The following is a 27,459-nucleotide window of genomic DNA, read 5'->3' as shown; positions in this document are numbered from 1 at the left end:
TGGAGCACCTGGAGCACTGTATTTGAAAGGACTGTGAGGTGGGAAAGACTCAATCAGCAATGTCTGTTGCAGGCATAGGAAAGTACAGACACCCTCACCATGCATTTGCACAGTCTAGGGATCATCTCTAAGTTCTTTCCATTCCAATGCTCCATGAGTTGAGGACAACATTGCAGGAAGCATGTGGAACTAGGGCTGCAGCTAGGGACACCTTAAGACAATGATGGCTTGTGAAGGCTTGCCTCTTGGCTGTTTCTCTAGTTCCTTCCCCATGGACTGACTCCAGAACACTAAGCCTAATGAAGCACCCCTCTAATGGAATGTCAGAATCCAATAGTGTGTTCGTTGTCACTTCCAACATGGTGTGTTCCATTGGGCTCTCCAAGCCAAAGCATGATACATATTCCCATCAGTGCTACCCTCCCAATGCACAAATATAGTAAGCTGTAACATCCCCAGATACAGGAACATCCCTACAGTGGGAGTTCCACACAGTGTAATATGTTAGAATCAGATGGTGGACTCAAAAAAGACCACCCTCCTTTATAAATAAGAAGGTGTGTTCCAACAGTATGGCGTGGTGCAGTGGGACCGCCTCTAACCCACCAGAAGGAGCTGTCCTCGCTGAGGAGAGAGCAGCGTGGCCTCTGGCCGGGGGCACCCATGAACATCACAGAGGTGCTCAGCAGGACTGTGCTAAGGGACAGAGGCAAAGGCTGTTTGCTGTAGTGGCCCTGACAGAGGTTCCTGGCTCAATGGCCACTTGGCTGCTGGCCACGTCCTACAAGTGGGTCTCCTTCTCCCCAATGATTAGTCCTTCCTTTGTTGGGGAAGGCCCACAGTCCTGGCTGGTACCACGGTCCAGACACAGGTGTTGCTTGGGCTGCGGGAGGCTGGGGTCGGGGGTGGTGAGCTGTTGCAGGCGCTGTGGAGAGAAGAAGGAACGAGTGGGTGCTACTGGTGAGAAAGACAAAGCTGTTTCATACTGGTTGTATCCCCAGGGCCTGGTATAGAGCCAGGCACACTGGGGGCAGCCAGCACGATATGAGTAAATACATGAATAAATATTTTGAGAAGAGAGAAGAGATGATCAATCCCGTGGCGATTAAGAGCATGAATGGGCTGGGTTCTAGTCCCAGCTATGTTACTACCTATGCAACTTTTAGGCAACCCATTTAACCCCTCTGTGCCTTATCTGTAAAACGAAGATAATAATAGTACACAGCTCATAGTATAGTGCCTGGCACAGGGTCAGTTGGTCAATAAGTGCCTATTATTTTTTATGAGGAGCAGTACTACTATTATTACTGTTATTGGTGCCATCTTCTTCCCCTCCTTCTTGCCTTGAATGCAGATGTGATGACTGGAATGATGACAACCTTCTTGTGACCATGAAGTGGTAAGCATGATGATAAAAAGACGTGCTCAGGATGGAGGTGCAGAAATAGAGGAAGAGTTTGGCCCTAACAACTTCTTTTCAGCAGCTGAACCAAACACCAGCAGCACTCATCTCTGGTCTCTTGATGTAAAAAGAAAATAAGCCTATTTGCTTATTGCAGGTCGGGTTTTCCATTACTTGTAGGCCAGATAGATTTCTGCAAGTGTAATGTCTTTGTGGAGCATGCGCTATCCCCTTTTGGGAAGGCATGTCTTAAACTCTAAACAGGGAGCTTTCGCCCATGCCTCCCCAGGCAGAATTAAGAAAAGAAACCAGGAATGAACAATGATAGCTGGTTATTAATTTCCTGGGAGCAAGGAATTTGTGCCCTATAAATCTCTGTCTGGGCACCTTGAAGTTCTTATTGTGACTCAGTTTCCTCCATAAGCATTTGACAGTGTACCCATGGTCAACCTGCCCACATGATCGGCTGGAGGTCAGATTCTGAAGGTCTAGGACTCTAGGTCTTTTGAGTGTTTCTGGAAATGATGCCATTGGACTGGTCTTCAAAGACCCTTCTCTTTGAGATTTCATCAGACCAGAGCTGTCCCACACTCAGAGCTGGGCCCTGCCCATCGTGCCCTGCCTGCAACCTCACTCAGCAACCCCCTTTAATATATCACTTCCCCTGGCCCTTACCTTCTTGAAGGAACCCTGGGTCTTCAGAAGGGTGATGATGATGAACAGAGGGACGCAGACCATGGAGGACAGAGCCAAGAACCAGCCGATGGAGTAGCCCCAAGGAGGGTACACATAGATGTTGTTGTATTTGAGAGGTGTGTACTTGCTCAAGGAGAAGAGGAAGGTGGCCTGGAAAGAGGGAGAAGTGGATGCAGATTAGACAGAGAGCCCTTGAAATCCTCTCTTTAGCTGCTTAAATATCCAGTGACAGAGGACAAGTAAAATACACTGAAGTGGGGGCGCCTGGGTGTCTCAGGTGGTTAAGCATCCAACTCTTGATTTTAGTTCAGGTCACGATCTCAGTCATAAGATCGAGCCCTGCATTGGGCTCAGCGTGGAGTGAGGAGCCTGCTTGGTTCCTCTCTCTTTCACTCTCTCTCTCTCTCTCAAATAAATCAACTTAAAAGAATACACAGATAGATAAATAAATACACTGAGGTGCTTCAATGAGGTAGAATAGTAAAAGCCATTACAAGCTGTGGGCCAAGGCATCACTCCATGGAGGGCTGAGACAGAAGGTGGGGGGGGGGGGGAGGAGGAGGAGCCCTGAGCAGGCAGACAGAAAGAGACCATAACTGGGAAGTCTGGCGGCTGGATGGAGGAAGGGAGCAGAAACTGGAGGGTAATGATGGTAAAGCAGAGAGATGAAATGGTCCCAGGAAGGAAGGGCAGGAGAACCAACCCAGAAGTGGAAATGGACCAGCCTCCCAAGGTAACTGGACAGGCAGGAAAAGAGCCCCAGAACCCGGGCATCCTGTTCCTTGTCCCCGAGTCTTCTGGATGTAGGAGGAGATATAGGGGTAGCTGGGTGGGCACATACCAGGCAAAGTCCAGGGGTCAGAAAGAGCCAGGAGATCTTCACCAAGGGCCATGGCCGGTAGCCAATCATGTCTTCAACGTTGTCATAGAACCGATCTGCTCCTGCCCAGGTGGAGGGGAGTGTGAGAACAGGAGGAAGGGAAGAACTCACCTGGCTTTGCACTCTTCCCCCTACCCTATGAGGGGAAACCGGATCCAGGCACATGAATGAAATGGGTCCCTGGCACCCCAACCACAAGGCAGGGAGTGAGGAGGAAGAAGGGGCTGCCACCAAAAAGCCAGGTGCCCTTGAGAGAGTCACCTAACCTCCCAGTTAAATCCTTTGGCCCCTTGTCTAGGAATGAAGACCCTACTAACCACAGAGGTGGGTGTGAGCCTAAAATGGGCACAATGACTGTGCAAACGCTCACTTATATATACCTCAGACATGACTTCAGTTTCAAGTCAAAACAGCAAAGTTCCCACTGTTCCAAGCATAGCGTGCTGAACTCACATAAGGCCAGAAAGCCTCTGGGAATGGAACAACGGTCTAGATTCGACACTCTGGAGGAGCCACTCTGTGTTCTTAGAAAATCTTGCTAAGAGGCTTGCTTTGTGTTTGTGGAAACACTGACTGGATTTGTTTACTGTCCTTCTGTTTCCACGTTTGCTCCAGATCCAGATCCAGCCAGTCTCCCAAGAAGAAAAGTGCCGCTGATTGGGAAAGACAGTTGGAGGGCCCCCTAGCCCTTCCTCAGAAAAAAAAAAAAAAAAAGGAACTTTCCGCTGATCACTGATGGCCATGAAATGCCACCATTAGGGAGTCATTCCTTTGGCTTCTAAATTTTTCCCCCAGTTAAAAACCAGATGTTACTAGGAAAGGGTAACATACTAAGTTTTCTCAGCTACTTATACCTTTCTGTGATTGAGTTTATCAGATCTTCTTTGAGAACAAGTTCTGAGGAGCAGTAGGGGAAAAACAGAAAGACATCAGATGCTTGAGGTGAGAAGACAGGTGACCTGTCCCAGGAAAGGAAAGGACACCAAAAAAGAAGGCCTAGGGTAGCAAAATAAAAACCTTCTCGTGGCTTTCCTACCTATGCCCACTACACGGCACCCACCTACCCTCTCTGCCCTGAGCCTTGTTACACTAGCAATGTGTTCCCCCCCAACCTGGTGCAGTGGAGTCAGATGGTTTGGGTATGATGATGCCTCCCCCACTTACTCTCTGTGTGAGCTCAGGCAAGAGACCTACCTCTCTGAGCCTCACCTCCCCTGCACAGGCTGTTGTGTGGGTTGAGAGAGAATGTATGATACAATCATCACGTTGCTTGGCATTCAGCAGTGCACGGACTCCATGCATAAAGATTTCTCCTCTATTGTCATCAGGCACAACAATGGCATGGATGTCACAGCACTCAGCACCACTGGCCAGTTGCCCCAGCACTGAGGGGGGTCAGGGAGGTTGAGGGCAGTCAATGGAAGGTAGAACTCACTTTAGTTTAAGAAAGAAATGCGTAACAGCCACAACAAAAAAAGCTACCTCAAAAACATGGGAACGAGTTTTCTGTTCCTGGAAGTATTCAAGCAAGGTCTGGGTGGTAACCTAGAAAGGGAGTGTGGGAATGTGTGGAGGCTCAGACTACGTGGCCCTGAAGATCTCTTCTGACTAGGACTCCCACTGATGAAGTGCCTCCAGCAGTTTCCACATCAAGAAAACGGCACACTGTTGTTTCTGATTCCTCTCACTAGTGCAGGAAATCAGTTTTGTCCTTACCGCAGCTCTGTCTGCCACAATGAGAAATGCCTGGGTTCCCAGAGGTGGACAAAGTTCCCAGAGAAAAGAACCAGGGCAGCAACACCAAGACCTATAGAAACCAGAGGGCTGGCACACCCCGCCTCTCACAACCTTAGGGGTAGGCTCTCCCCACCTCCCCCCTCCACTTACCATACACCCAGCTGATGCAGATCACTTCAAACACTGCCAAGAAGAGCAGGCATATGCCACTGGAAGCGTAATAATCAAACAGCTGGAAGATATACATCCCGCCCTGCAGAGAGGCAGGGAGAGCTGGGCCTTGGCCAATGGGGGAGGGAACCCGCTCCTCAGGGACAGGGTGCACACCCATCTGGGCACACATCCTGCTCGGCCCATGGGAAATTGTTCCTTGCATCTGAAGGCAGTTTGGCCAGGCAAGACAGGCCCTTCATTTAACATCGGGACAACAACCTGACAGCTACGGGGACACTGGGAACTGCCTGCCCGGGATCGTAACTCCTAGAAGTTGGCCCCACCTCATTCTGAGAGTGCTCCACTCCCCTCTCCAGGCCCGAAGGACAGCCAGGGCCAGATACTTACCGTGTTCTTAGGAGAAGGTCCCTCTCTTTCCTGTGGGGTTGGGTGGGTGGCAGAAGGTAAGCCTGAAGCTGCACCCACCTTCTTTAATATGAGGAGGGGAATCTGGCTAAGAAGGGCATTCCTGACAATGTCATTGGACCAGCTGGATCCAACCATGCCTGAAACCAAATATCCCTAGACTTTGCAGTTTCCTGGCCCCCCCAAGGCTCCCTTTTCTGCTTAAGCTAGCTTGCATTTGGTGTCTGTCACCCGACACGGAAAGACAGCTAACTAACACAAGTAGGTTCTGCCTCGTGGTCCCCACAACATTGCTGTGAGGAAGGTGGGCTCTGAGAAGGGTCACCAGTGCACCCCACGGCTCCCTCAGCCTGGAGCCCTGCCTGCAGGCCACCCCCCTCTGCTCACCTCCGTGACCAGGAAGAGCCCTAGCAGGTAGCACACGATGGCAATGGTGAGAATGAGAAGTTCTCGCCTCCCGCTCTTCCGGAGCTGACCGGGGAACATGTCCACAGAGGCTGTCACCAGGCACTCCACACAGACAAACTGCGGGCAGGAGGGAAGCCGGGGTGAGAGGCACCACCTGCCCTTGGGCTTTGCCTGGCGTGGCCTTGCCCTGGCCACCTCGCACCCCACTCACCCGCGCTGATGCACAGGAGCGCAGGAAGGGGCACAGGGGCAGAAACAGGGTGGCCAGCCCTGCCCTCGGCCGTATCTCTACGACTGAGGGTCCCAGCAGTGAGGGTTGGAGGGGGAGATATGTTCCGTCCCCAAGATGGGGGCGGGGCTGTGGGGGGAGAAAGCAGGTGGCCCCCCTCACAGAAGAAGGTCTTGAGGCCAAGGGTCACCCAACCAACTGCAAGGACAAACCTTGGAAAGTGGAGTGGGGCTTGGAATGTAGGTCAGGGGAAAAGGAGTTGGGGGGGGGGGAGGGAAAGCCCAGAACCTCAGAAGCTGGCAAGAGAGTCACCAGGGCAGGGAGGGTCGGGGTGGGGTGACGAACCTGGCTGTCCAGCCCTAGGAAGATGAGCATGATGAAGAAAAGGCAGGACCACAGCTGGGATAAGGGCATCATAGTCACCGCCTTGGGGAACGCGATGAAGGCTAGACCAGGACCTGCAGGCACACAGCACAGTCAGGAGAGCTCCTGGCTCTCACTGCCCTGGCGAAGAGCCTTCTCCCAAGGCACTGTGTGTGTGGAGGGGCAGGGGGAAGGGGGGAAGCGTTTAGGGGAGTGGTTCAAGAGATCAGGGTAGTTTCACCCCTTACTCTGCTCTCTGGTTCTGGGGAGTTGGCTGTGCATTCGTTCATCCATTTATCCATCCCTGCACACAACTGTGGGGCTACCCGCCCTTAGTGCCCTCCCCCACCTCCCTCCCTCCCATGAGAAGGCCCAAGCTCTGCCCCCAGATGCTGAAAGGTTCTCATAAGCCAGCTGCTGGGACTCCTGCCTGGGACCCTGTAGGAGGGATCTGTGTTCCCTGACCCCCCTTCCCCTCAGGGCCCAGACAGCAAAGTGGCACCTACCAGACTCGGCCACTTCAGAGATGGGCATCCCCTGCTCCTGGGCCATGAAGCCCAGGATGGAGAAGACCACAAACCCGGCCGCGAAGCTGGTGGCGCTGTTGAGGAAGCAGAGGGCGATGCAGTCCCTGCGGGGCGGGGCCAATGCAGAGGAACCAGGAAGGAAAATGAGGAAGAAATCCATCAAGGGAGGGGAGATCCAAAGACAGCAAGCGGGGAGAGGAGAGGGAACAGGAAGGCAAAATATGCGAGAGGAGAGAAATGGAAGAGAGAATGGGCGAAAGACCACGGTCATGTAGTGGAAGGTGAGAGAAGAACGTGAGGAAGAAAGAAGAGGAGGGAAGGAAGACACTGAGTCTGCAAGATGAAGCTGATTCCCGACCTCACTGCAGGCAGGTCTGGCGCCCCGGGGTCCCGCAGCGTCCCCGCCGCCCAGCCCTACCTGTAGCAGTTGTTGTGGTACTTGTTGTAGCTGCCCAGGGCTGTCAGGCACCCCTGGCAGATGGCGAAGGAGAAGAAGATCTGGGTGCCTGCATCCATCCACACCTATGTGAGACCCCAAGAAAGTGGCAGAGGGAGTGGGAGGGTGCCCGCCCATCACCCCTCAGCCCCAGCGGGCCCCCCTGGGTGTGCCCTCAGAGTTGCTTATTCCCCACTCTCTGCTCACAATCTCTTCACTGGCAGGCCAGGTTTAAATTTGCCTCTTTTGGGGGAGAGGCGCCTGGGTGGCTCAGTCGGTTGAGCATTCAACTTCAGCTCAGGTCATAATCTCACGGTTCCTGAGTTCGAGGCCCACATCTGGCTCTGTGCTGATAGCGTAGAGCCTGCTTTAGATTCTGTGTCTCCTTCTCTCTCTGCCCCTCCCCAACTCTCTGTCTCTCTCTCAAAAATAAATAAACATTAAAAAAAAATTTTTTAAGTAAATTTTCCTCTGGGGGCACTTCGTAGGCACCAAGTACTTGAATTTCTCAGGTGGAGTGGCGGTGCCCCGAGAAGGCAAAGCCTACCTGCAGGGTAGAACTGAGAGCACCTGGCTCATTCAACAAGTGCCACGGGCCACTTCATTAAAATATAAAGAAAAACACCACCAGGACTCCACGGGGAGGGGGTGCAAAGAATGTGCTCAGACAAGTCCTAGAGGAGGAAATACAAATGGCCAGCAAATCTGTGGGAAAATGTCCAGCCTCACAGCAGTAAAAAATAAAAAAAAAATTAAGACAACAAAATGATACTATTTTGATCTATCAAATTACCAAAGGTTAAATTATTATCGAATCTCCCATGGGCCCTGCAGAAAAAAGGGTGCCCTCCAATACTGGGGGAGAAAGTCCACATTTCTCTAAAGCCAGTACATTTCAAGAACCTTAAAAGCACATGCTCTTTGACTTAGTGATTCCAGGGCTGACTGCCATCAGGAAATAATCAGAGAGGTGGCAAGAGATTTAAATATGGGGTGTCCAATGCAGCTGTATATACGATCATAAAAAACTACATGACCTTAAATGTCCAAGAATCAGAGATTGAGAAAGTGATGACCCCCACCCCAGGGGTGAGCGTTCAGAGGACACGGAGCCTTGTCTGCTTTGCCCACTGCCCCACTCCATGGTCAGAGAGCCACCTGGCACTGAACGGGTCCTCAGTACATTTTGGATGAATAAGTGACCGAATGGATGATGGATGGAGGACATATTATGCAAGGATTTAAAATGACTTCTACAAATGAATGTGATAGCATGAAAAATGCTTACAGTGGAATTTAAATGAAAAAAGATGCATCTCTCTGTATATAAATATCTCAAATACATTAAAACAAAGATACACAACACCAACTAGAAAAAGAGTTGGAAGGAAATATACTAAAATGCTCATAGAGATGATACCTGAGTGGTGGGATTACAAGACACCTTTATCTAATTTTTCTCCAGTGGGGATATATTGCCTTTAATCTTTTTTAAAAATGTTTATTTATTTTTGACAGAGAGACAGAGCATGAGAGGGGGAGGGGCAGAGAGAGAGGGAGACATAGAATCCTAAGCAGGCTCCAGGCTCCGAGCTGTCAGCACAGAGCCTGCTGCAGGGCTCAAACTCAGACCGCGAGATCATGACCTGAGCTGAAGTCAGACGCTCAACCGACTGAGCCACCCAGGCGCCCCTTTTTAATTTTTTTGCAGGGGGGAATATATTGCCTTTAAACCAAGAGAAAAGCAACTACAGATTTTCAAAAGTACAGCTCTGGTTTGGGGTGGGAGGCATCTGGGAAAGGGTCCCCAGCACAACCCCTACCTGGGGGTCCTTGAGGCGAAGCAAATCTGGCTTCAGGTAATAGATGACACCTTCATAGGCTCCCGGAAGGGTGATGCCTCGGATCAGTAGGATGATCAGCATCAGGTAGGGAAATGTGGCTGTGAAATAAACAACCTGGAGGGGAAGCGGGGCCAGGTCACTGCTGTTGGGGACACAGCTGCCAGGAGGTACCAGGGAGTCTGCAGTGGTCCTCCTGTCACCCCCTCCTCAGGCAGCATGAGTCACACCCAGCTCAGGGTCCGACACCTTCTTAGAGATGCTGAGAGTGTGTGAGCACCTGTCTTCCTTTACACATTCCAGTGGGTCTTAGGTGCCCTGGCAGGCAGACTGTGAGATATACATCAGCAGGGCAAAGAGGGAACAAAGACAGGGAGGGGTACAAGCTTCCAGCCATAACATTTCGAAGACTATTTTAGAATCCAGGGGCGCCTGGGTGGCTCAGTCGGTTGAGCGTCTGACTTCAGCTCAGGTCACCATCTCCCAGTTCGTGAGTTCGTGCCCCACATCGGGCATCCTCTGTCCATCACCCACCCCTGTCCCTCCCCCACTCACTCTCTCTGTTTGTCTCAAAAATAAATAAACGTAGAAAAAAAAATAGAATCCAGAATCTGTTCTCCCTTAATCCCTCACCCTAGCTGGTCTCCCTATGCCCCTGGTGAGTGTGGGACGTGGTGAGGGAGGGGGAGCAGATCGCCGCAATGACCTGTGGCAAAACTTAGACTGCACTTTTCCAGGCTTAGGGTTGGGCAAGCAGCAGTGGCCTGAGCTCTGGGACATGGAGACACTCAGATGGGTCTACTTGGCCCCTGACCAAGTTTAACTCCTTAACCCACGGGGATGGCAATATCTGTGTTATTATCACTATTTCTAGTTTTATTGTAATTACAACAATCCGTGGAAAGGCAAGGCTGCCCCCCAAGGACAGGCTAATCAGAGAAGTCAGCATCCCGTCTACTTCTGGCTTTAAAAAGCATGAGGCATCCACCTCAGATTCCCTGGGTTGAAAATAAGTGTTCAAGTCTGAACTCTCTCAACACATACAATAAGCCACTCTTGTCCATTCTTGGCTTAAACCCCCGTGATTATTGGAAACTCACCACCTCAAAGATAGTTCTGTGTGCTAGTTCTTACTAAACATTGTCTTGTTATGTTGTTAGGTGCAAACAGCAAGTCATAAAAGTGTATGATCCTAATTGTGTAATATACACACATAATAGATACAGATATACACAAGCATACTTAAAAAGGAAACTAGAAGGCAATACAGCAAAACATTAACAGGGATTAGTAGATCCAAACTGCCACCATGCTGGCTCCAACAGTGATTAGGGGGACTTTTATGCTTCTCAATTTGCTCTGCATGTTTCTTATGTAAACAGGTCTTTTAAAGTAATATTGAAAGAGAAAGTCTTTCCTTGTGCTGAGCTAAACTCTTCCTACCATTTTCCCCTGCTCTCACCATGCCTCTCCCCTAAACTACTCTTTCAGTTCTCCAGAGGGACTCTGTGAGTGTCTCCATGGATTCTGGGGGCTGCAGAGAGCTTACCAGGAGCCAGAACACCTCACCTTGCCAGTGGACTTGACCCCTTTCCAGATGCAGAAGTAGCAGATGACCCAGGCAAGCAGGAGGCACAGGGCCAGCTCCCAACGCAGGGCCCCCAGGTCATGGATGCCTGAGGTGATGCCCAAAACACGTCTCCTGAGGATGGAAAAAATGAATAACCAGGTGAAAGGCTACAGGGGCACAAATCACCTTTGTCTTCAAGTCTCTTGATTCTTAGAGCTGACCCCACACATCTCAGGTTCCAGGCTTCCCCACCCCATCCCCCTGCACCTCCCCTATGGCCATGCCATGTTCCCACCTGTAGTCTGTATGCCCCTGGCCGTTAGAAGACCAAATCACGTAATCCCATAGGTATCTTTGTCTTTCTAACCATCCAGCTTTCTCTGTTGTACAGAGAGATAGAGATAGAGAGAGAGAGAGAGAGAGAGAGAGTGAGGGTGGTAAATAATAAATGGATAAGTAGATGGAGAGTAGATATTCAGGTTGATGCACAACTACATGGGTATCAAACAGAGGGGCTGAATGTGTTTTAGTACCTAAAGGGTGTAGGGAGTAGTGGAAATGTGTGTGCGTAAGCATTGGTGGACATGTGTGAGGTTTGGGTGACATGGGGTCGTAAATGTGTGAGGGTGTAGGTAGACACATGTGAGTGTTGGTAAATAAGTGTGGGTTTTAGGTAAGGGTGAGGGTACAGGTATACTTGTGTCAGAACGAAGGTGGACACGTGGGCATGGGCAGATGTAAGGGTGTAGTCAGGGGAAGGGTGGAGGTGTGAGTATAGTGTTTGCCAGTTTTTGCAGTACAAATGCTTCCTCCTTGGCCAGTTTCAAGCCACCAACATGACATCACTGAACACAAAGCTGGGGAGCGATGTGCACAACCAGCTCTCCTTAGCTGGGACAGACTATTTGCCGTGCACCTGTGGACACGTGTGGGTTGATGTGAGTGTTCCCTCATGGCTCAGTGATGTGTGAGGTGGGGGTGGGAGGTGGGTAAGTGCTGAAAAGCATGCACAGAAAGGCTTGAACTTGTACTCCAAGTCCCAGACCTCAGACATCCAAATTTCCTGCTTGGGGCCCTTAGCACATGGCATCCAAGCCCAGCACCTACTCCCAGAATTCCATGACAGGTGAAGTGAAGTTCTCAGACGGGGTCGCTGTGCGGGCTCCTGAATGGTTCATAAAGTCCACACAATGCTCTGTTGGGAACAAGGGGTGGGGCGGGAGGCTGTGCATCAGCTGGGGACCAGATGGGGAGAGATGCCCTCACATCCTAGTCCCTCCAACCCTCTGACCTTGCAGCCCAGCAGTCCCCATGATTCCCAGTCCCAAGAGCTTCCCCTGGAGCCCCCATTTCCCAGGAGTCAGCCACTCAAGTGGTTCATGGGACCATGTGCCTCCCTCCTCATGTGCCTCACACTGCTCTTGTTCCAGTGAATCTGGCTGTTTCTCTGGCCACCCCGCCCACCAACCTCTGACACAGACCTCGGATCCCCTCTGCCCCTATAACTTGCTCACTCTCTCTCCACTCAGCAGATGAATGGACTGAGTTCTTGGGCTTGCTCTTCCCCCCACATGGCTTATGCTGTTCACATTTTGGGTCCTTCTCATCCTTCAGGCCTCAGCTATCTCTTTCCCTCTCACTGCTGTATAGTTTCTGCAATGTTTCTTTCACCCATTGCAATTTGTGATTGTTTTATTAACTTGTCTCTATCACTAGACCACACACTCAAGGAGGGCTGGGGCCACGTTGCCAGTGCTCACCCTTGGATCTCTAGCACCTGGCACAGAGGGAGTGAGGATAACCCCCTGCAGTTATATAAAACATTCACAGTCTTGTTGGATTTTTGGTTCTCCTAATGGGAACCTAGCCTAGGCTCCCACAAAACTGCACCAGAGGCCACAGAACTTGGCTTTGAGGCAAGTTATACCATGTGCTCTGTCATTGTTCGCCATCACCAGCCACCACAGGCCCAAACCCTAAGGAGAGGCCCCCTCCCAGGGGCTGAAATGATGGATACCTGTGTTCCAGGTATTGGTACAGGTTGTCCAGGGCAACTCAGAGGTAAAGGAGCTGAACAGGTAGAAGAGAGCCCAGGCGAGGATGATGATGTAGTAGATGTTCAGGTAGGACTCAATGACCACCGACGCCAGACCAATGCCTTCGGAAGTAGGGCAGGCATGGGGAGCAACAAATAGAATCCAAGAGATCAATGTTAGCCCAACAAAGTCACATAGAAGCTGCCAGCTGTGGCTAGAAGGACATTGGGTACTAAACGAACAGAACACCCGTGGTTTGCTTGTTGGCCTCAGAAGCCATTTACAGCATATTTTTCTTTTTAAATTTATTTTTATTTTTTAATGTTTTTAAATTTATTTTTGAGAGAAAGAGCACGAGAAGGGAAGGAGCAGAGAGAGAGAGGGAGACACAGAATCTGAAGTAGGCTCCAGGCTCTGAGCTGTCAGCACAACCCCACGCGGGGCTCGAACTCACGAACCATGAGATCATGACCTGAGCCGAAGTCAGACGCTCAACCTCCTGGGACACCCAGATGCCCACAGCATATTTTTCTAAGTAAGAAAAGCAGGTTACAGAATACTGTCTCAGGCATTCTTCCACTTTTGCAATATATATTTGAATGTATACCTTTTTTTTTTTTTTTCTGATGAGATAAAGTCTGGAAGGATTGTCATCCAAAAGTTAACGGTGGTTGTCTATCTAGGTGATAGGATTTCGGCTCATTTTTTAAAGTTTGTTTGTTTTTTACCTTTTGTCCATCTGCATTTTCTAGTTTTTCTGTGACAATCATGCATTACTTGTAAAATAAAAAGTGCAAAACCAAAAGAAACCAGCAAGGAAAAAAGAAAGGAGAAGTGGTCGCTGACTGTCAAGAACTCTGGAGCGTGAGTCAGTCTCCACACGCCACCTCGCTGCAGAGTGCGGGGCCAGAGTGTTGGCAGAGGCGTTCTCACACCCAGGAGCAGCCTGGAGGCTGGCTGTGGCTCCCTATGGGGGGGGGGGGAGGTACCAAAGGGCAGGCACAGTCACCCCCACCCAGCCCGTCTGCTCCTGCAAACGTGGGATCTTTGCCACAGTAATTTTAAAAGTAGCACGTTGCCAGGGAGGCTCTTAGTCCCAAGGTGTGAAAGCTGGGCAGAGGACAGATCACAGGCCTGTTTGTCCTGAGTCCTGAGTCCTCGCCCGGGCTCAAGAACGACTTAAGGAAGGCCAGCTCAGCCCCAGGGCAGGTTGGAGAATCAATGCTGACTGTCAACAATACCACCCCTTGGCCAGGCAAGCCCACCCCGATTGTCTATTCCCGCTGGCCTGGCAAACTCGACCAGAGGCCATCCGTGTTTTCCTGCATCTGGGTCCCTGCAGAGCATCCAGGCACTGGGGGACGGGAGCCCTAAAGTGGCCGTGGCCAGGGCAACTTGGTCCTCGGGAGGGGCGGTGGCTGGGGCTGCTGATGGTGAGGAGGGTCCCCCGGGGGAGCTGGTGGCAGGGATATTCAGAGCGCGCCCACAGATGCCCACACCCAAACAAGCGGCCACTGTGCGGCCACTCGCCCGCCGGAACGCACTGTGCTCCCACCACCCGCCCCGTAAACACCGACCTGACCCTGGAGAAGGCAGGGCGCCAGGCTGGGGAGGGGAGGTGCCCCTTCTCTGAGAGGAGGAAGCTTGTGCCTGTGTGCAAATTGAAGAGGGAGGGGGTGGGCGAGCACAGGGTGTGCCCAGGCTCCCTGGGAGGTGAACTGTGGGCTGGGTGCAGTTAGGCAGGTGGCGGGCAGGCAGTAAGCAGCCTGGACCCTCCCACCAACATAGGTGCACACACCTTGAGTGAGCCTTTCCCTGAGACCCCAGGCCTTGGAGTCTCTTCAGCTTGGAAAAGACAGAAGGAGCAGCAATCGCTCCCCACAACCCCCATCCAATGCTTAGTCTGCTCCCCCTGTCTGTGGTGACTCCCTTGGAGAGTTAGTACATGCGTGCCAGAGAGGCCGGCCCCTGTTTTGGACACCCAGGGGCTCGCGTGGACCTTGGGATAGAGCCCAACTGGCTGGGACAGTAGGCTGCTCTGGGGTCTGGAGCAGAGCACTGAGAAACTCTGTGCTCCGGCTGAGGCCACAGCACTCCTGGAGCAGCCAGAACTCATGAGTAGAAATGCATGTGGGCCAAGCTTCCCCCTGCCCCAGCCGCTCACTGCTGCCGCTACAAGGGCCCCATGGATGCCCCAAGAGGGATCAGTACCAGACCAGCCTTGTACCCCAACCAAACCCCCAGTCAGTGGTCAGGGACCCGGCCTGCTAGGAACCAGTGTTTCTCTACCATGCCCACCCCCGTCCAGCCTACCAAGCTGGGCAGCAACCCCAGATAGCCTAGTCCCTGGGCTCCCTTAGGGACTGACATGAGGGAAAGAGTCTTCTCCTCATTTCAAATATGCAAGAAACTTCTCGGAGACCAGGATTGGGTTTCCCACTGGCCCCCAGGGGACTGGTCCAATCAATTAAAGATGGGGTCAGGGAAGGACACTCCAAACTGCTCACACTAGTGTCAGCAACTCCATAGAGGGAACAGGAACTGTCCCTAACATAATCCCGAACACGAGAAATAGCATGAATTTGCAGCTCAGGGAGGCCTGGGTTCAAAACCTTAGCGAATGACCTCGTTTTCTCATATACAAATAACTAAGAGAGTTATTACTGGAGGATTCAATGAGGAAATGCATGTAAAGTGCTTACATGAGCCCTAACACATAGCAGGGCTGAGCAGATGTTAGACGACATCATCTTCATCATCATGACTATTGTTATGTACTCTGGGACCACGCCATGTACCCAGGAACAGCTTTCCAGGAAGCCAAGGAAGATGAAGCTCAGGATTCCTCACTTGCAAGGACCCCTTCCAAGGCTCCTCATCTGAAATTTCACTTGCAATTTTGTGCTGTCTTTCTTGAGGAATGCCTTCCTCCCCAGCATCTATAAGCTTTGGGCCCCACAAAGTCTGGTGACACTTCTTGGGTCATCCACAGCACTTAGCACGGGATGAGAGGAGATGACTAGGAAGCGGTGGCCCCAAAGGAAGGGGAATGGGGTGACGGAGGGATAGAGGCCCTTGGGGGCCCTGGTAGAAGGGCAAAAGGGAACACTCACCCTGGAGAAGGGGGCAGATCTTCCTCCAGGCTGTCACGCTCCCTTGGCTGGTGTACTGGCCCAACGCCACCTCCAAGAAGAACACTGGGATGCCACAGGTGAAGAAGAAGATGAAATAGGGGATGAAGAAGGCTCCTGTGGAAGAAGGAGGCAGGAGCTGAGCCCTCAGTCCTCGGAGACCTGTGCCCCAGTGCTCGTCACCCTCCACACCCTCCCAGAGGCCCAAGTCGGCTTCCTCCCATCTGCTGGCAGGGACAGGCAGAAATTTTCCAGTCTGAGCCCCACTCAGGATAGGAAAGGCCTTTGAAGAAAAATGAGTAAAAATTTAGGTGGAAATCCTAACAGACGCACTATTTATTTTCTCAGTGTGCTTCACAAACTCAGTCAGTTTATTATTTTTGGAACAAAAACATGTGTTCTGTATAATTTGATATGCTTATTAAATTATCAAGTTTGTTACATGTTAGAGAAAAACAAACAAAAACACCTTGGAAAAATTATTTTCCCTCTAATAATTTTCAGAGGGTTTTTTTTTCCCCTCCACCAGGCTCTGGTCTGAACTGGGGTCTTAGCAGACAAGGCCCTTCCTCTGCTCAGGCAGATTCCCAGGCACTGGGGTTTCAGTAGCCATGTGATAAAGCACTGACCTACAGGCCCCCATAGGAGGCCAGACCTAAAAAGCATCTGATAAATTATGGAATTTGAAGACAACCCTAAGCCATCAGTGCCCACTTCAGTCACTAAGATAGTGACCTCACCTCAGAAGTGTATCCATGGGTGAATGGAATATTGTTTACTGTACAATAATAACACTTAGCACCTATTTTCTGCTTACTGTATATAAGGCATTCTTTTTTTAAAAATTTTTAATGTTTATTTATTTTTGAAAGAGAGAGAGAGAGAAAGAGAGAGACAGAATGTGAGCAGGGGAGCGGCAGAGAGGGAGGGAGACACAGAATCCAAAGCAGCCTCCAGGCTCTGAACTGTCAGCGCGAATTCACAATCCATGAGATCATGACCTGAGCCGACGTTGGACGCCCAACCAACTGAGGCACCCAGGTGTCTTTGTAAGGCATTCTTGTAAATGCCTCACCAGCATCAAAATCCTCATCAAAGCCACCTCCTGTGGGGTAGGTACTATTGTTATCCCCATTTTACAGATGGGAAAACTAAGACACAGATGAGGAAACTGAGACGCAAACCCAGCTGGTCTGATCCTGAGTCTGTGCTCTTTTTTTTTTTTTTAAGAGAAAGAGAAAGAGCTCAAGTGTGAGCAGTGGAGAGGGGAAGAGGGTGGGGGAGCTCAAGTATGAGCAGGGGAGAGGGGCAGAGAGAGAGAGAGAGAGAGAGAGAGAGAATTTCAAGCAGGCTCCACAATCAGCATGGAGCCCAATGAGAAGCTCAATCCCACAACCCTGGGATCATGGCCTGAGCTGAAATCGAGAGTCAGAGACTCAACCGACTGAGCCACCCAGGCACCCTGAGCCTGTGCTTTTAACCACTGCGTCATAAGACCTCTCAAGTAATCCACTTTACTTTGTAGACAAAATAGAAAGTGCAAAGGGAAAAAGCATTGTACACCTTTTCAGTTTTTTATACACACACACACACACACAAACACATACATACTTCTTTTTTTGCAAAAGTGAGAACCTACTATAATCACTTGATAACCATTTAAAAACACATCAAGAACCTATTATATCAATAAATACATATGTCATAATTTTAATGGCTGTATAGTATTCTGCCTTATGCATCCACCCTAGTTTATTCCATCAGTACTCCCACTGGCATTTTTGGTTGTTTTATTCGAAACTCTGCTGTGATCCGTTGTCCACAGCCTTGTGCACTTGCCTAATTTGCTCCTCAGTATAAGTTTCCAGTAGACAAATTTGTAGGTCAGAGGGTATGCATATTTTTTTTTGCTTTTTTTGTGGTAAAATATATATAACATGAATTTTACTTTTTAACCATTTTTAAGTGTACAGTTTCGTGGCATTCAGTACATTCACATTATTATCCAACCATCACCACCATCAATTTCCAGAACCTTCTTACCCAACCCAATCTGAAATTCTGTAGCTGTTAAATAGGAACTCCTTGTTCTCTGCCTCTCTCCAGCCCCTGGTAACCACGATTCTACTTTTTCTCTGTGAATTGCTATTCTAGACACCTCATAAAGAGGGATCATACAGTGCTTATGCCCTCAAGGTTTATCCATGCCATTTTAAGGCTGAACAGTATTCCCTCTTGTGTATATACCACATGTTTGTCTATTTGTCCATTGAGGGACATTTGGGTGGATTTCCACCTTTGGGGTTTGAACATTTTTTTAAGGTCTTTGACATGCATTTCCAAATCGTCCTCCCAGACTCTCATACCAATCTGTGCTGCCAGTAGCGATATGTGAGAGTGAGACAGAAGGATTTGCGAGTCTTCTGGGCCCTACAGAACCATAACAGCCAGTAACTCTGTGAGTCCTGATGTCTTTTTTAACCCCAGGTTTGCTGGTACATCCTGAGTACTGCTGGAACATTCCTCAACCCAGTGCCGGTACCATCACTGACTCCAGTTTATGTGGCTTAGGTGGCTGAGGGGCAGTGTTCAGAAGTGTTTGGGCTGGGGGCTCTCCCAGAGGGCACTTTCCCAAAGTCTGGTCTGTGGTGGCCTGTGACCCATGGACCCCTTCTGCTGGCTTGTGCGGAGGCCCTTCTCTCTACTGAAGGAGACAGTCTCAGCTCTACCCTTGGCATGTAGACTTCAGCCCCACGGAAACTGGGGAGAGCTCAGGAGGCCTGGAGATGGGCCGCCGTCAGCCTGAGTTCACCCCAGAAGAGCAGTGAGGGCCTGGGCCATGGGCAGCAGTGAGAGGAGGTTGGTCCTGGATCGCCTGGATGGTTCCTCCATCCTCCCTGGGTTTCCAACGCACTATCACTGCAAACACAGTCCCCTCTAATGAACTTCTGAGAATCCTCACCTGGGGAGATTGCCCTGGCCCACATTTCTCTTGGCATCTGCCCAGACTCTGGGCACCAGAGGCCTGATGATGCCCCACAGGAATCTGTGAAGACAGGATAACTTGAGACGTGTTTATAATCTCCCTCCCTCTCCCTCTGCTCTAAGGTAGGCCTTATTACCTCTGCCAAGCACACACTCCTGAACCACTGAGTTTCCATTGATATCTGGAAACTCAGAATTCATAAAATTCTCTCTCCGAGTGAACCATTTTTTGAAGATGATCTAGTTTAGTGACTCCCTGCTTTTTTTGTGATCAAAGACATTATTATACCAATAACATTGTTTTTTATCCCTTTGGAAAGATTTTTCTCTACAAAACTATTTATTAACTAATAATAATTATCTATTAAGCAATAATAATTGATTCATTTATCAGTAAAAACTATATTTAACTGCCAACTGAGAATTATGGTCAGCTTGAGATAAACCCTATTATCGCAATGAGTTAGTGCAATTGTAAAAGCCTAAAGCAATGAGTTGACATTTGAGTTGGTCCATGAAGTCATGTCCCCCACACAGATCCATTATCAAGTTGTCTGCAATGAGGAACATGTGTTACTACTTTCCTAGACCCCCACACACCAGTGACCTCAGATCGGGACCTTTGATCTGGCTCAGCGTCTCTTGTTAAAGGTGAGGGAAACACACCAGGGCCGGCGGGGGGGGTGGGCAGTGTGCCTCCTCCAGGTACTTAGGTTGGGACAGAGCTCAAGTGAGGACACAAGGGACAGGAATGAACACAGACCCTGGCCAGGAAATGCAGTCTGGTTCTGCCTCTTCGCAGATGACCCAGGCTCAGCCCAGCGTCACTGCACACTGGCACAGGTGCTTGTCTCCCCAGGCCGCCCCACAGTACAGAGGCCACAGCCACAGTGCAGCCACCAGGTGGGACGAGGCAGCGTGGACCCTGGACCCCGAAAACCTGTCTCCTTTTCGGACGGCAGGGAGAAGATGCAGGAGCCTGCGAAGCAGGCTACCAGCTCCCAGCCGGTTCTATGGTCTTGGGCAAATCGCTAAACATTCCGAGCCTCCACGTGCTCTATGAGATGAGGGCTCAGCCTAAGTCCTCTTTAGCTGGAGCATTAACGCCCTGTGTGTCTGTGAAACTGGCCTAGGACGGTTCAGTTTGTGAGTTCAAGCCCCACATCCGGTTCTCTGCTGTCACCGCAGAGCTAGGTTTAGATCCTCTGGCCCACTCTCTCCCTGCCCCGCCCCTGCTCATGCTCTCTCTCTCTTTCTCTGGCTCGCTCCCTCTCTCTTTTTGTCTCTCAAAAATAAACATTAAAAAAAAGAAAAGAAAAGAAACAAGTTCTTCTTGCTTCCCCTGATCTCTGGCCAGGATTCATCCCCCACTCCCAGGCCTGGCTCCATATCCCTGACCTGCCAGGAAACCCCAACGCTATTTCTTTGGAGCCATTAGTTCAAGCAGCTTGTAATAATAACTGTAAGTTTTGAAACACAGAACAAGTTACATAGTAGATACTCAGTAAATACTTGTCAAATTAAATATGAATTGTGTTTAGAAGGATTTTCTAAACAATGATTATCTTTAAATAGGAATGTTTCTTCTTTTTACATTTCTGGAATGTTTCTAATTTCACAATATACATATGCGATTTGTACAAGAAGAATAAAGATATTTTCAAAAGGGAAAGATGAATCTGTCCAGTCACAGGGGCTCCTGGGTGGCTCAGTCGGCTAAGTGTCCAACTCTTGATTTCAGCTCAGGTCATGATCTCACGGTTCATGGGTTTGAGCCCTGAATCAGGCTCTGTGCTGGTAGCACAGTTCCTGCTTGGGATTCTCTGTCTCCCTCTCTCTCTCTGCCCCTTCCCCCGCTCACTCTCTATCTCTCTTTCAAAATAAATAAAAATTAAAAACTTAAAAAAAAAAGAATCTCTCCAGTCACAAATAAATTCATATAAATGAATTCTTCCATTTGTATGAAAATTCCAAGTAGGTAAATCTACAGCCACAGAAAGTAGATTAGTTGTCACCAAGGGTTGGCAGGGACACGGAATACAGTGACTGCTTATGGCTTCGGGGCTTCTTTCTGGAATGATGAAAATATTCTAAAATCAATTGTGGTGATGGTTGCACAGTTCTGTTAATAGGCTAATACCATTTAACTGTACACGTAAAAAGATTAATCTGGCCCCTTCCCACCATGCCCCTACTCATTTTTATTACCAGTGCTGAAAAATAATAAAATTAATGTTCCTTCAATTAAAAAAATCATAAACAAGGTAATATCACCTCTCTGATCAAATTCTTCTACAGTTCCCATCTCACTCAGAGGAGAGGCTACAAGATGTGGGCCCTGTTACCTCTCTGATCCCTTCCCCTACTCTTGCCCCCATCTGTCTCTGCCCTCCTCTTCAAACATGCCAGATGCACTTTCACCTCAGGACCTTTGCACTCGCTGTTTGCTCTGTTTGGAATGTTCTTCACCTGAGAACTGTCCATACGATTCACTCCTTTACCTCCTTCAAGTCTTTCCTCAAATGTGACCTCCTCAGCTAAAGCTTTGCAGGTCACCTTGCTCCACATTTTCAACCCCACCCCCTCCCCACCCCTTCCCTGCTTTGCTTCTCACCGTTCCACAACTCGCCATTCAACATACCATGCATTTTACTTGTTTGTCTGTCATCTGCCACCTTGCACTAGGAATATGTTCTGTTTTGTATCTAGAACACTGCCTGGCCCAGGGTAGGCCCACAGTAACACAGGTCGAATGAACGAATCCTATCAGCCACTGACACTGTCCAGAATAATGAAGGATTGTTAGTAGTGTATCTTACTAAACACTCAGATTCCTTGGTCCTGCCCATTACCTCGATTAACCTTCACCGGAGCCCTGGGAGGCACCATCCCTATTTCACAGAGGAAGACCCTGAGGCGGAACTAGAACTCAGACCCAAGCCCTCCAAACTCCATTCCAGCCTCCTTCTGGTTTACCGCATCGCCAGGCAGGAGGCGCCCAGGTGGGCCCTGCCTGGCAGTCAAGGCACGGCTCTCCCCACCACGCCTACCTCAAAGTGAACTCACCACCTCCATTTTTGTAGCAGAGATAGGGAAACCTCCAGACATTGCCCAGCCCAATGATCTCCCCGGCCACTGACAGCACAAACTCCATCTTGTTGGTCCATTGGCCCCGATCCTTCACCTGGTCCTCGCCTTCCTGGTCCAGCTTCTCTCCCTCCTCAGGGAGCCAGGAGACCACAGGAGGCCCGTCCTCGGGGACTTCCATTTTTCTGTCCATAGCCACGGGGTAGATGGGGGGGCCGCCGAGCCGGGAGCGGGCAAGATGGGGAGACAGGCGCGCCTGGTGGGAGGACAAGGGGTGAGCCGTGCAACCCCAGTGCGTGCCCCGCCACCCCTGCTTTCTCCATCCTCATCTTTTGTCATCCGTATAACATTGCTGTAATATCTCATATGGTTGCAATATTGTTTAATATTGTCGGATTGTTGATTTTCTTCCCGAACTCTCAAGGACTTTTACACCTGAAGTTACACTTTGCTCTCATAACTCAGAGACCAAATAGGGAGCCAATCTTAGTTTGTCCATTTTGCAGATGGAAAAACCCAGGCCTCGAGAGATGAAGACCACACAGGAGTGGACTGGGAGGAAAGGGCTCGGGGTCTTTTATTCCGAGTCCCTTTTGAGCTTTACAGCCAGCCACCATGCGCGCTGGGCCCATCTGCCGAGCTCCACAGGGTCCACTGAGTGGTGCCAGCCCAGCCTCTGGCCTCCAGCCCAGGAGGGATCGAAGCCTGCCAGGGGTGATAGGAGGTCAAAGGGCAAGTGTGGCTTAGGTGACTGCATGGTCTTCCCCTAGCGGTTGTGTCCTCACTCCCGTGCCAGGTCATTGATCGGCTCAGGGTAAACATGGGAGCCAGCTAGCCCTGGGTGTCTGATTGGGAGGGAAGGAGAAGGTGGGGCCTCTGAGCAAGGCCAGGTGAGACCCGGAATCGGCACCAGAACCAAGTACCTATGGCCTTCGAGGGAAACCTGGCTCCTTTTCTCTCCGGCATACCTCTGTCCTGAGAACACGCAAGGGGTCCTGGTGGGAGATCCCAGGGCGAGACTCACTTGGGTAGTGGTCATCTCCAGGTCAAGGTGGCCCCTCGTGGGAGACCCAGAAGTGGCTGCCCATGACAGCGGGTCACTGCTCTTCCTCAGTCCCTGCTCCCCTAAAGAGCCCAAAGCTCCCTGAACTGCCAGAAAAATGACGTGGTCGTTCTCAGCTTTACTCTGTGCCTGTCATCATCCGTTTGTCAACCCCCGGGAGATAAATTGCAGCACTGCGGTGTTGTCCTGGAATCCGTGTTTGCCTTCCCCTCCCTCCCCTACACACAGCTGCCCTGAGGCCACCTCCGCCTTGGCTCCCAGTGAGCTGCCAGGAGGAGGTGCCCGGGCTCCAGAGGGAAGCGCCCACCCACTGCCCCTCACCTCCAGGGGCGCTGGGGGAATCAAAGTGACCAGAAGCTACCAAGTGCTCCATGCTTCTCCAAGGCTCTAGACAAACACAAGGGATTCTTTTTACTAAAAGAAGTGTCTGTGTTTATTTGTTGGTCCTTTTAACCCAGGCAACAGCCCAAGCCCAAGTCAGTTAGAAAGGCGTGGCAGGAGCCATTTGAGGTTATGGAAATTTTTGAAGGTGACTTCGAGGGTACAGGTTATCCCAGGAATGGGAAAGCCTGGCAGGGGGAAATTCTGGTATGGGGACTCAGAGGGTTCCACTGCAATCGCAGCCCAGGACAGGAGATGAGGAGAAGCACCCAGTGGAAATCAGAGGTCTTGGGCTTCTGGTGTCAGGGAGGAGGGAAGGGAGGAAGAAGGAAGGGAGGAGGAGGAGAGGGAGGAGGGGAAGAAAGCTCCCAGGTTCAGAGGAGACTGTCAGACCTCAGGTGGGGGGGGTGGTGCTTTGAAAGCCAGAGTGTCAGGTTGGAAAAACAGGGCAGTCTGGCCCCAGGGGGAAAAGTTGGCGGGTACCCGAACGAGCTGTAGATGTTGTTACATAACTGGGGTTAGGGCACCCTGACCAATGGCCCCCAATTCATTATCAAACAAATGAATGGATGAGTGGAGGAATAAATGAATGAATTCAAAAATGTTAATGGAAAAGCACCAGACATGAAGCCCAAGTTCTAGTCCAGACCTAGCCAATAATAATATTAACAAAAGTTAACGTTGTGCCAAAAACATACACTTGTGTATGTTACTAAATTTCATCTTCATTAAAATCTTTGACGTAGGTATTACTGTTAACTCCATTTTATAAATGAGGAATTGAAGCTCAGGGAGGCTAAGGAACAGAACTTGACACCCACCAGGTGTTCAGGAAAACTATTTTTGAATGATTTGAATAAACTTACCAATACACTAAGCGGTGGAGCTGAGTCTCTAACTTGGTGTGTGACCTTAGGCAAATCACACCTCCTCTCTGGGCTTTAAGTCTCCCTGGAAGAGAGAATGATCCCTGTCAACAAGGGCATTGGGAGGGTGGGGAGTAAAAATAAGATCCATGAAAGACAAGGAGAGATTTTTGCCTTTGCCTGACCAAGTACCAAGTACCAAGAGCTATAGTGTAGCTCAGCTCAGGGTGAGCCCCAGCACACAGGTCACCAAAGGGGTGGTCAAGGGACAAGCCTTACTTCGCAGACCAAAAGCAGCTATTCCAGGGCCCAGCTGTCCTGGACAGTTGAAGGAGGGGAGACCTACTGGGGCAAAGGAGTAAACGGAGGGAAAACCAGAGGCGAGTGCAGGATGAGGAAGCAAACCCACAGGGTTTGGGTTGTATCGGGATAGGGGAAGGGAGACAAGAGAACATACATTGATGAGCTGATAATGACATTTTTTTTTTAATGTTTAAAGGTTACTGGGAAGATCATAATTTGTGTGTTAGAATGAAAAACCGGAATGACAGAATGAAAGCAAGAGCATGTGAGAAGGAAAGCTGGCCTAGAGCCACGGCAAAGCCAAGGGGAAACAGGCTGACAGTGCAGCAAGTGCGATTCAAGTTAGACTCAGGGAAGAAGTGTCCAGGAGGATGTCAGACACAAAAACAAGCCATACAGAGCTCTCCTTCTGGGGTGACTTTTAAGAAGCCAAGAGGATGGCACACCCCACCTTTCCGCCTCCCTCACCCCGTCCCCACGGTACCCTTCTACCCACCCCCCCGCTGTGTGCTAGGAATAAACAACGGTGTCATCCACAGTTGAGATGCCTTCCAGAGATCCCCCCCTTCCCAAGGGTCCACCCGTCTCGGTCAGCTCTCCAGTCGCTCGCACCACCTTCCCACCCCCGCTAAGCTGGAGCAGGGCACGGGGCACGGATTGGAGCTCACCGCACATCCATGCCCTCCAGAAGCAAAGACACCTACACCCACACTGGGCTCAGTCTGCCCATCGAGGAAATCTTCAAGAGGCCTAGCAAGTCCGGAATTAACTGTGTTCAGGAGCTGGGCATGAAGACGGAGGCCTGGCCGGGGGCTAGCGGAGGAGCAGACAGGTGGGGAAATGCCACCCCCCGTGTGCCGCCGGGATCCCAGTGCAGCCCATCACCCTCCCGGGCCAGCCCCGGCTACGGGGGCGAATGGGATGCCCCAGCCCCTGCTGCAGCCCACACCCACATACCAGTTCCTTTTTCCGTACACACACTGGTGCCGTTCCCGTCACGTCCCTTTGCACACACATACCTGTGTGCATGGCACCAAAACCTGACTCCGTCTAGTCCTTCACACCCTGTGGGCTGCTCACTTCAGCTGGTGGCCGCCTGCACCTCCCGGCAGCTCCCTCGTTGCCCTTCCCTGGCACAAGCATGCTCATGCCCCCCCGGCACCCCGAGCTAAGGCTGCTTCCTCCTTCTGGGAGACAGTTGGCTCCCTGCTTGCCCTGCCCCACCTGTGGGGGAGGGCAGAAACCCCTCATCTGCGTGGCTAATTGCAGGTCATGGGCCCTCAGGAATGCCCAAGCTTTCTCCTGTCTGCTCTCCCTTCCCACATCGCTGGGCACTGTCTGCTTCCCCTCCCTGTCAGTCAGGTGACCACCCCTCTTTCCCCGCTTGTCTGGGGCCAGCCCCCGATCTCTGTACTTTCCCAGGATGGTCCCTGAGCATGGTTTGGGGAAGCTGGGGTGATGCCCCTTGTCCTAAGAGTCCCAAGCATCAGACTTTCCTCCGGTCCCAGGTTTTTGTACCACAGACACACACACTTCTGCAAAGCTTTGCCACCTGGGACTCAGCCCTCCAGCCCCTCTGAGGCACCTCTCAGGCACTGCAAAGGCACATCCAGTCCTCCACTTCCTGCTCACCTCAGTCCCGATCTCCGCTCCCGTGGTCAGCTCAGCTCCATGCCTTGGGTCCCCAGGACAGTCCCGGGGAAGCAGCTTGCAAGAATACCCAGAAAGACGGGACCTGAGAGGGAAACTGTCCACCTCTTCTCCTTCCCTTTTCCTCCCAGCTCAGAATCCCGTCCAAGTTGTTGTCCTGGGACTCCCAGACAGAAAGCAGCTCTGTGTGTGTGTGTGTGTATGTGTGTGTGTGTGCACGCACTCACACACACCAGTGTATTGGGAAGTGAAGAGACAGAGAAATACCACAAGCAACAGGAGGGACTGAAGCCAAAAGTTTGTGCACCAGGATTACAACATCCGACTTCAGGAAGCCAAGTCCTCTGTCCCCAGCCCCCCACCCCCATCTCTCTCCTGCTGTGGGCTGCCCCCCCCCCCAGCCCTCCTAGTGGGTGCTGTCCCAAGACGGTCCCTCCAGACCAGCTCAGAGACTCATACCCCATTTCATCTCCCTCCTTTCTTTCATCCCTCCCGCCTTCCCCCTTCTCACCGTGCCCCTCCAGCACCAGCAACTTCTGAGGGAAGAAATGAGGATGTACAGGTCAGGGAGCAGCCTTCTCTCGCCAGAGGAGTAGGATGGGAGCCACCAACCCCACGGTGGAAACTGACAACCTTAGGAGGGGAGTTGGCCTCAGTGACGAGGGTTCAGGAGGAGGGTGAATCACGCACTGGAGTTTTCCACCAAGTACCTGCCCTCTGTGGTTTCAAGGCAAGGCTCTGGACCTTCACAACCACTACCCTATTCCCTGGGATTTTCCTAGAGAAAGTGCCCACAGCATACTTCAAGAAACCTAATCTAGAAAAGACACAGGTTTACAGTCAGACGAACCTGAGTTTGAACCCCTCCTCTGTTCCACCAGTCAGGGCAGCTAGGCAAGGATCTGAGCCTCAGTCTTCCAATCTGTAAAGGGTACAAAACAATGTCTACCTACTTTTCAGGGTTAAAGACAATATGGCAAATTGCTTAGGATATTGTAGGTGCTTAAAGGCGAGTGGGGGTGGGGGCGGTCATTGGTGTTTGTTGTGTGTCCTCGGGACGCAGGGGCTGGGATGATGGGTGTCTGGGCCCAGGCAGCAGCAATTATGTTCTGGTGACTTCTCAGCACTAAGGCACACAGCTGAGACAGCCTGGCAGCTGTCAGTGGTGAATTGGTATTTGTAGAATAAATGTGTATGCCCCCGCCATGAGTGAGTTCATCCAGAACGGGGTCCTTATCATTATTCCTGAGCATGCCCTCGTGGTGCTGGGTACAGGACCGTCCCCTGGT

General features: G+C 50.8%; 1 protein-coding gene across 3 annotated transcripts; it reads right to left on the bottom strand.

Annotated features, from left to right (window-relative positions):
* SLC6A12 (solute carrier family 6 member 12) lies at positions 1–26,799 on the bottom strand. Of its 3 annotated transcripts, none has more exons than XM_043561552.1 (16): positions 26,682–26,799; positions 24,218–24,302; positions 21,887–22,163; positions 15,818–15,952; positions 12,686–12,826; positions 11,776–11,863; positions 10,668–10,800; positions 9,081–9,215; positions 7,240–7,343; positions 6,801–6,925; positions 6,277–6,389; positions 5,682–5,819; positions 4,866–4,968; positions 2,940–3,040; positions 2,078–2,248; positions 1–925 (listed from the first exon to the last, which is right to left on the bottom strand). In XM_043561552.1, exons 3-16 carry the CDS (start codon positions 22,098–22,100, stop codon positions 782–784), a joined length of 1,845 nt encoding a protein of 614 aa, XP_043417487.1. In that variant the 5' UTR covers positions 22,101–22,163; positions 24,218–24,302; positions 26,682–26,799; the 3' UTR covers positions 1–781. The 3 variants fall into 3 exon arrangements, with proteins under 3 accessions (XP_043417487.1, XP_043417488.1, XP_043417486.1); XM_043561553.1 differs by lacking the exon at positions 26,682–26,799 and adding an exon at positions 26,153–26,472 and having other exon boundaries at positions 6,801–6,895; XM_043561551.1 differs by lacking the exon at positions 26,682–26,799 and adding an exon at positions 26,153–26,471.
* Between the last annotated feature and the right edge of the window lie 660 nt (positions 26,800–27,459).

The sequence above is a fragment of the Prionailurus bengalensis genome, chromosome B4 (assembly GCF_016509475.1).
Source record: "Prionailurus bengalensis isolate Pbe53 chromosome B4, Fcat_Pben_1.1_paternal_pri, whole genome shotgun sequence".
Classification (NCBI taxonomy): Eukaryota; Metazoa; Chordata; class Mammalia; order Carnivora; family Felidae; genus Prionailurus; species Prionailurus bengalensis.
The sequence above is the reverse complement of the archived record's forward strand: the minus strand, read 5'-3'. Positions and strand labels throughout refer to the sequence as shown.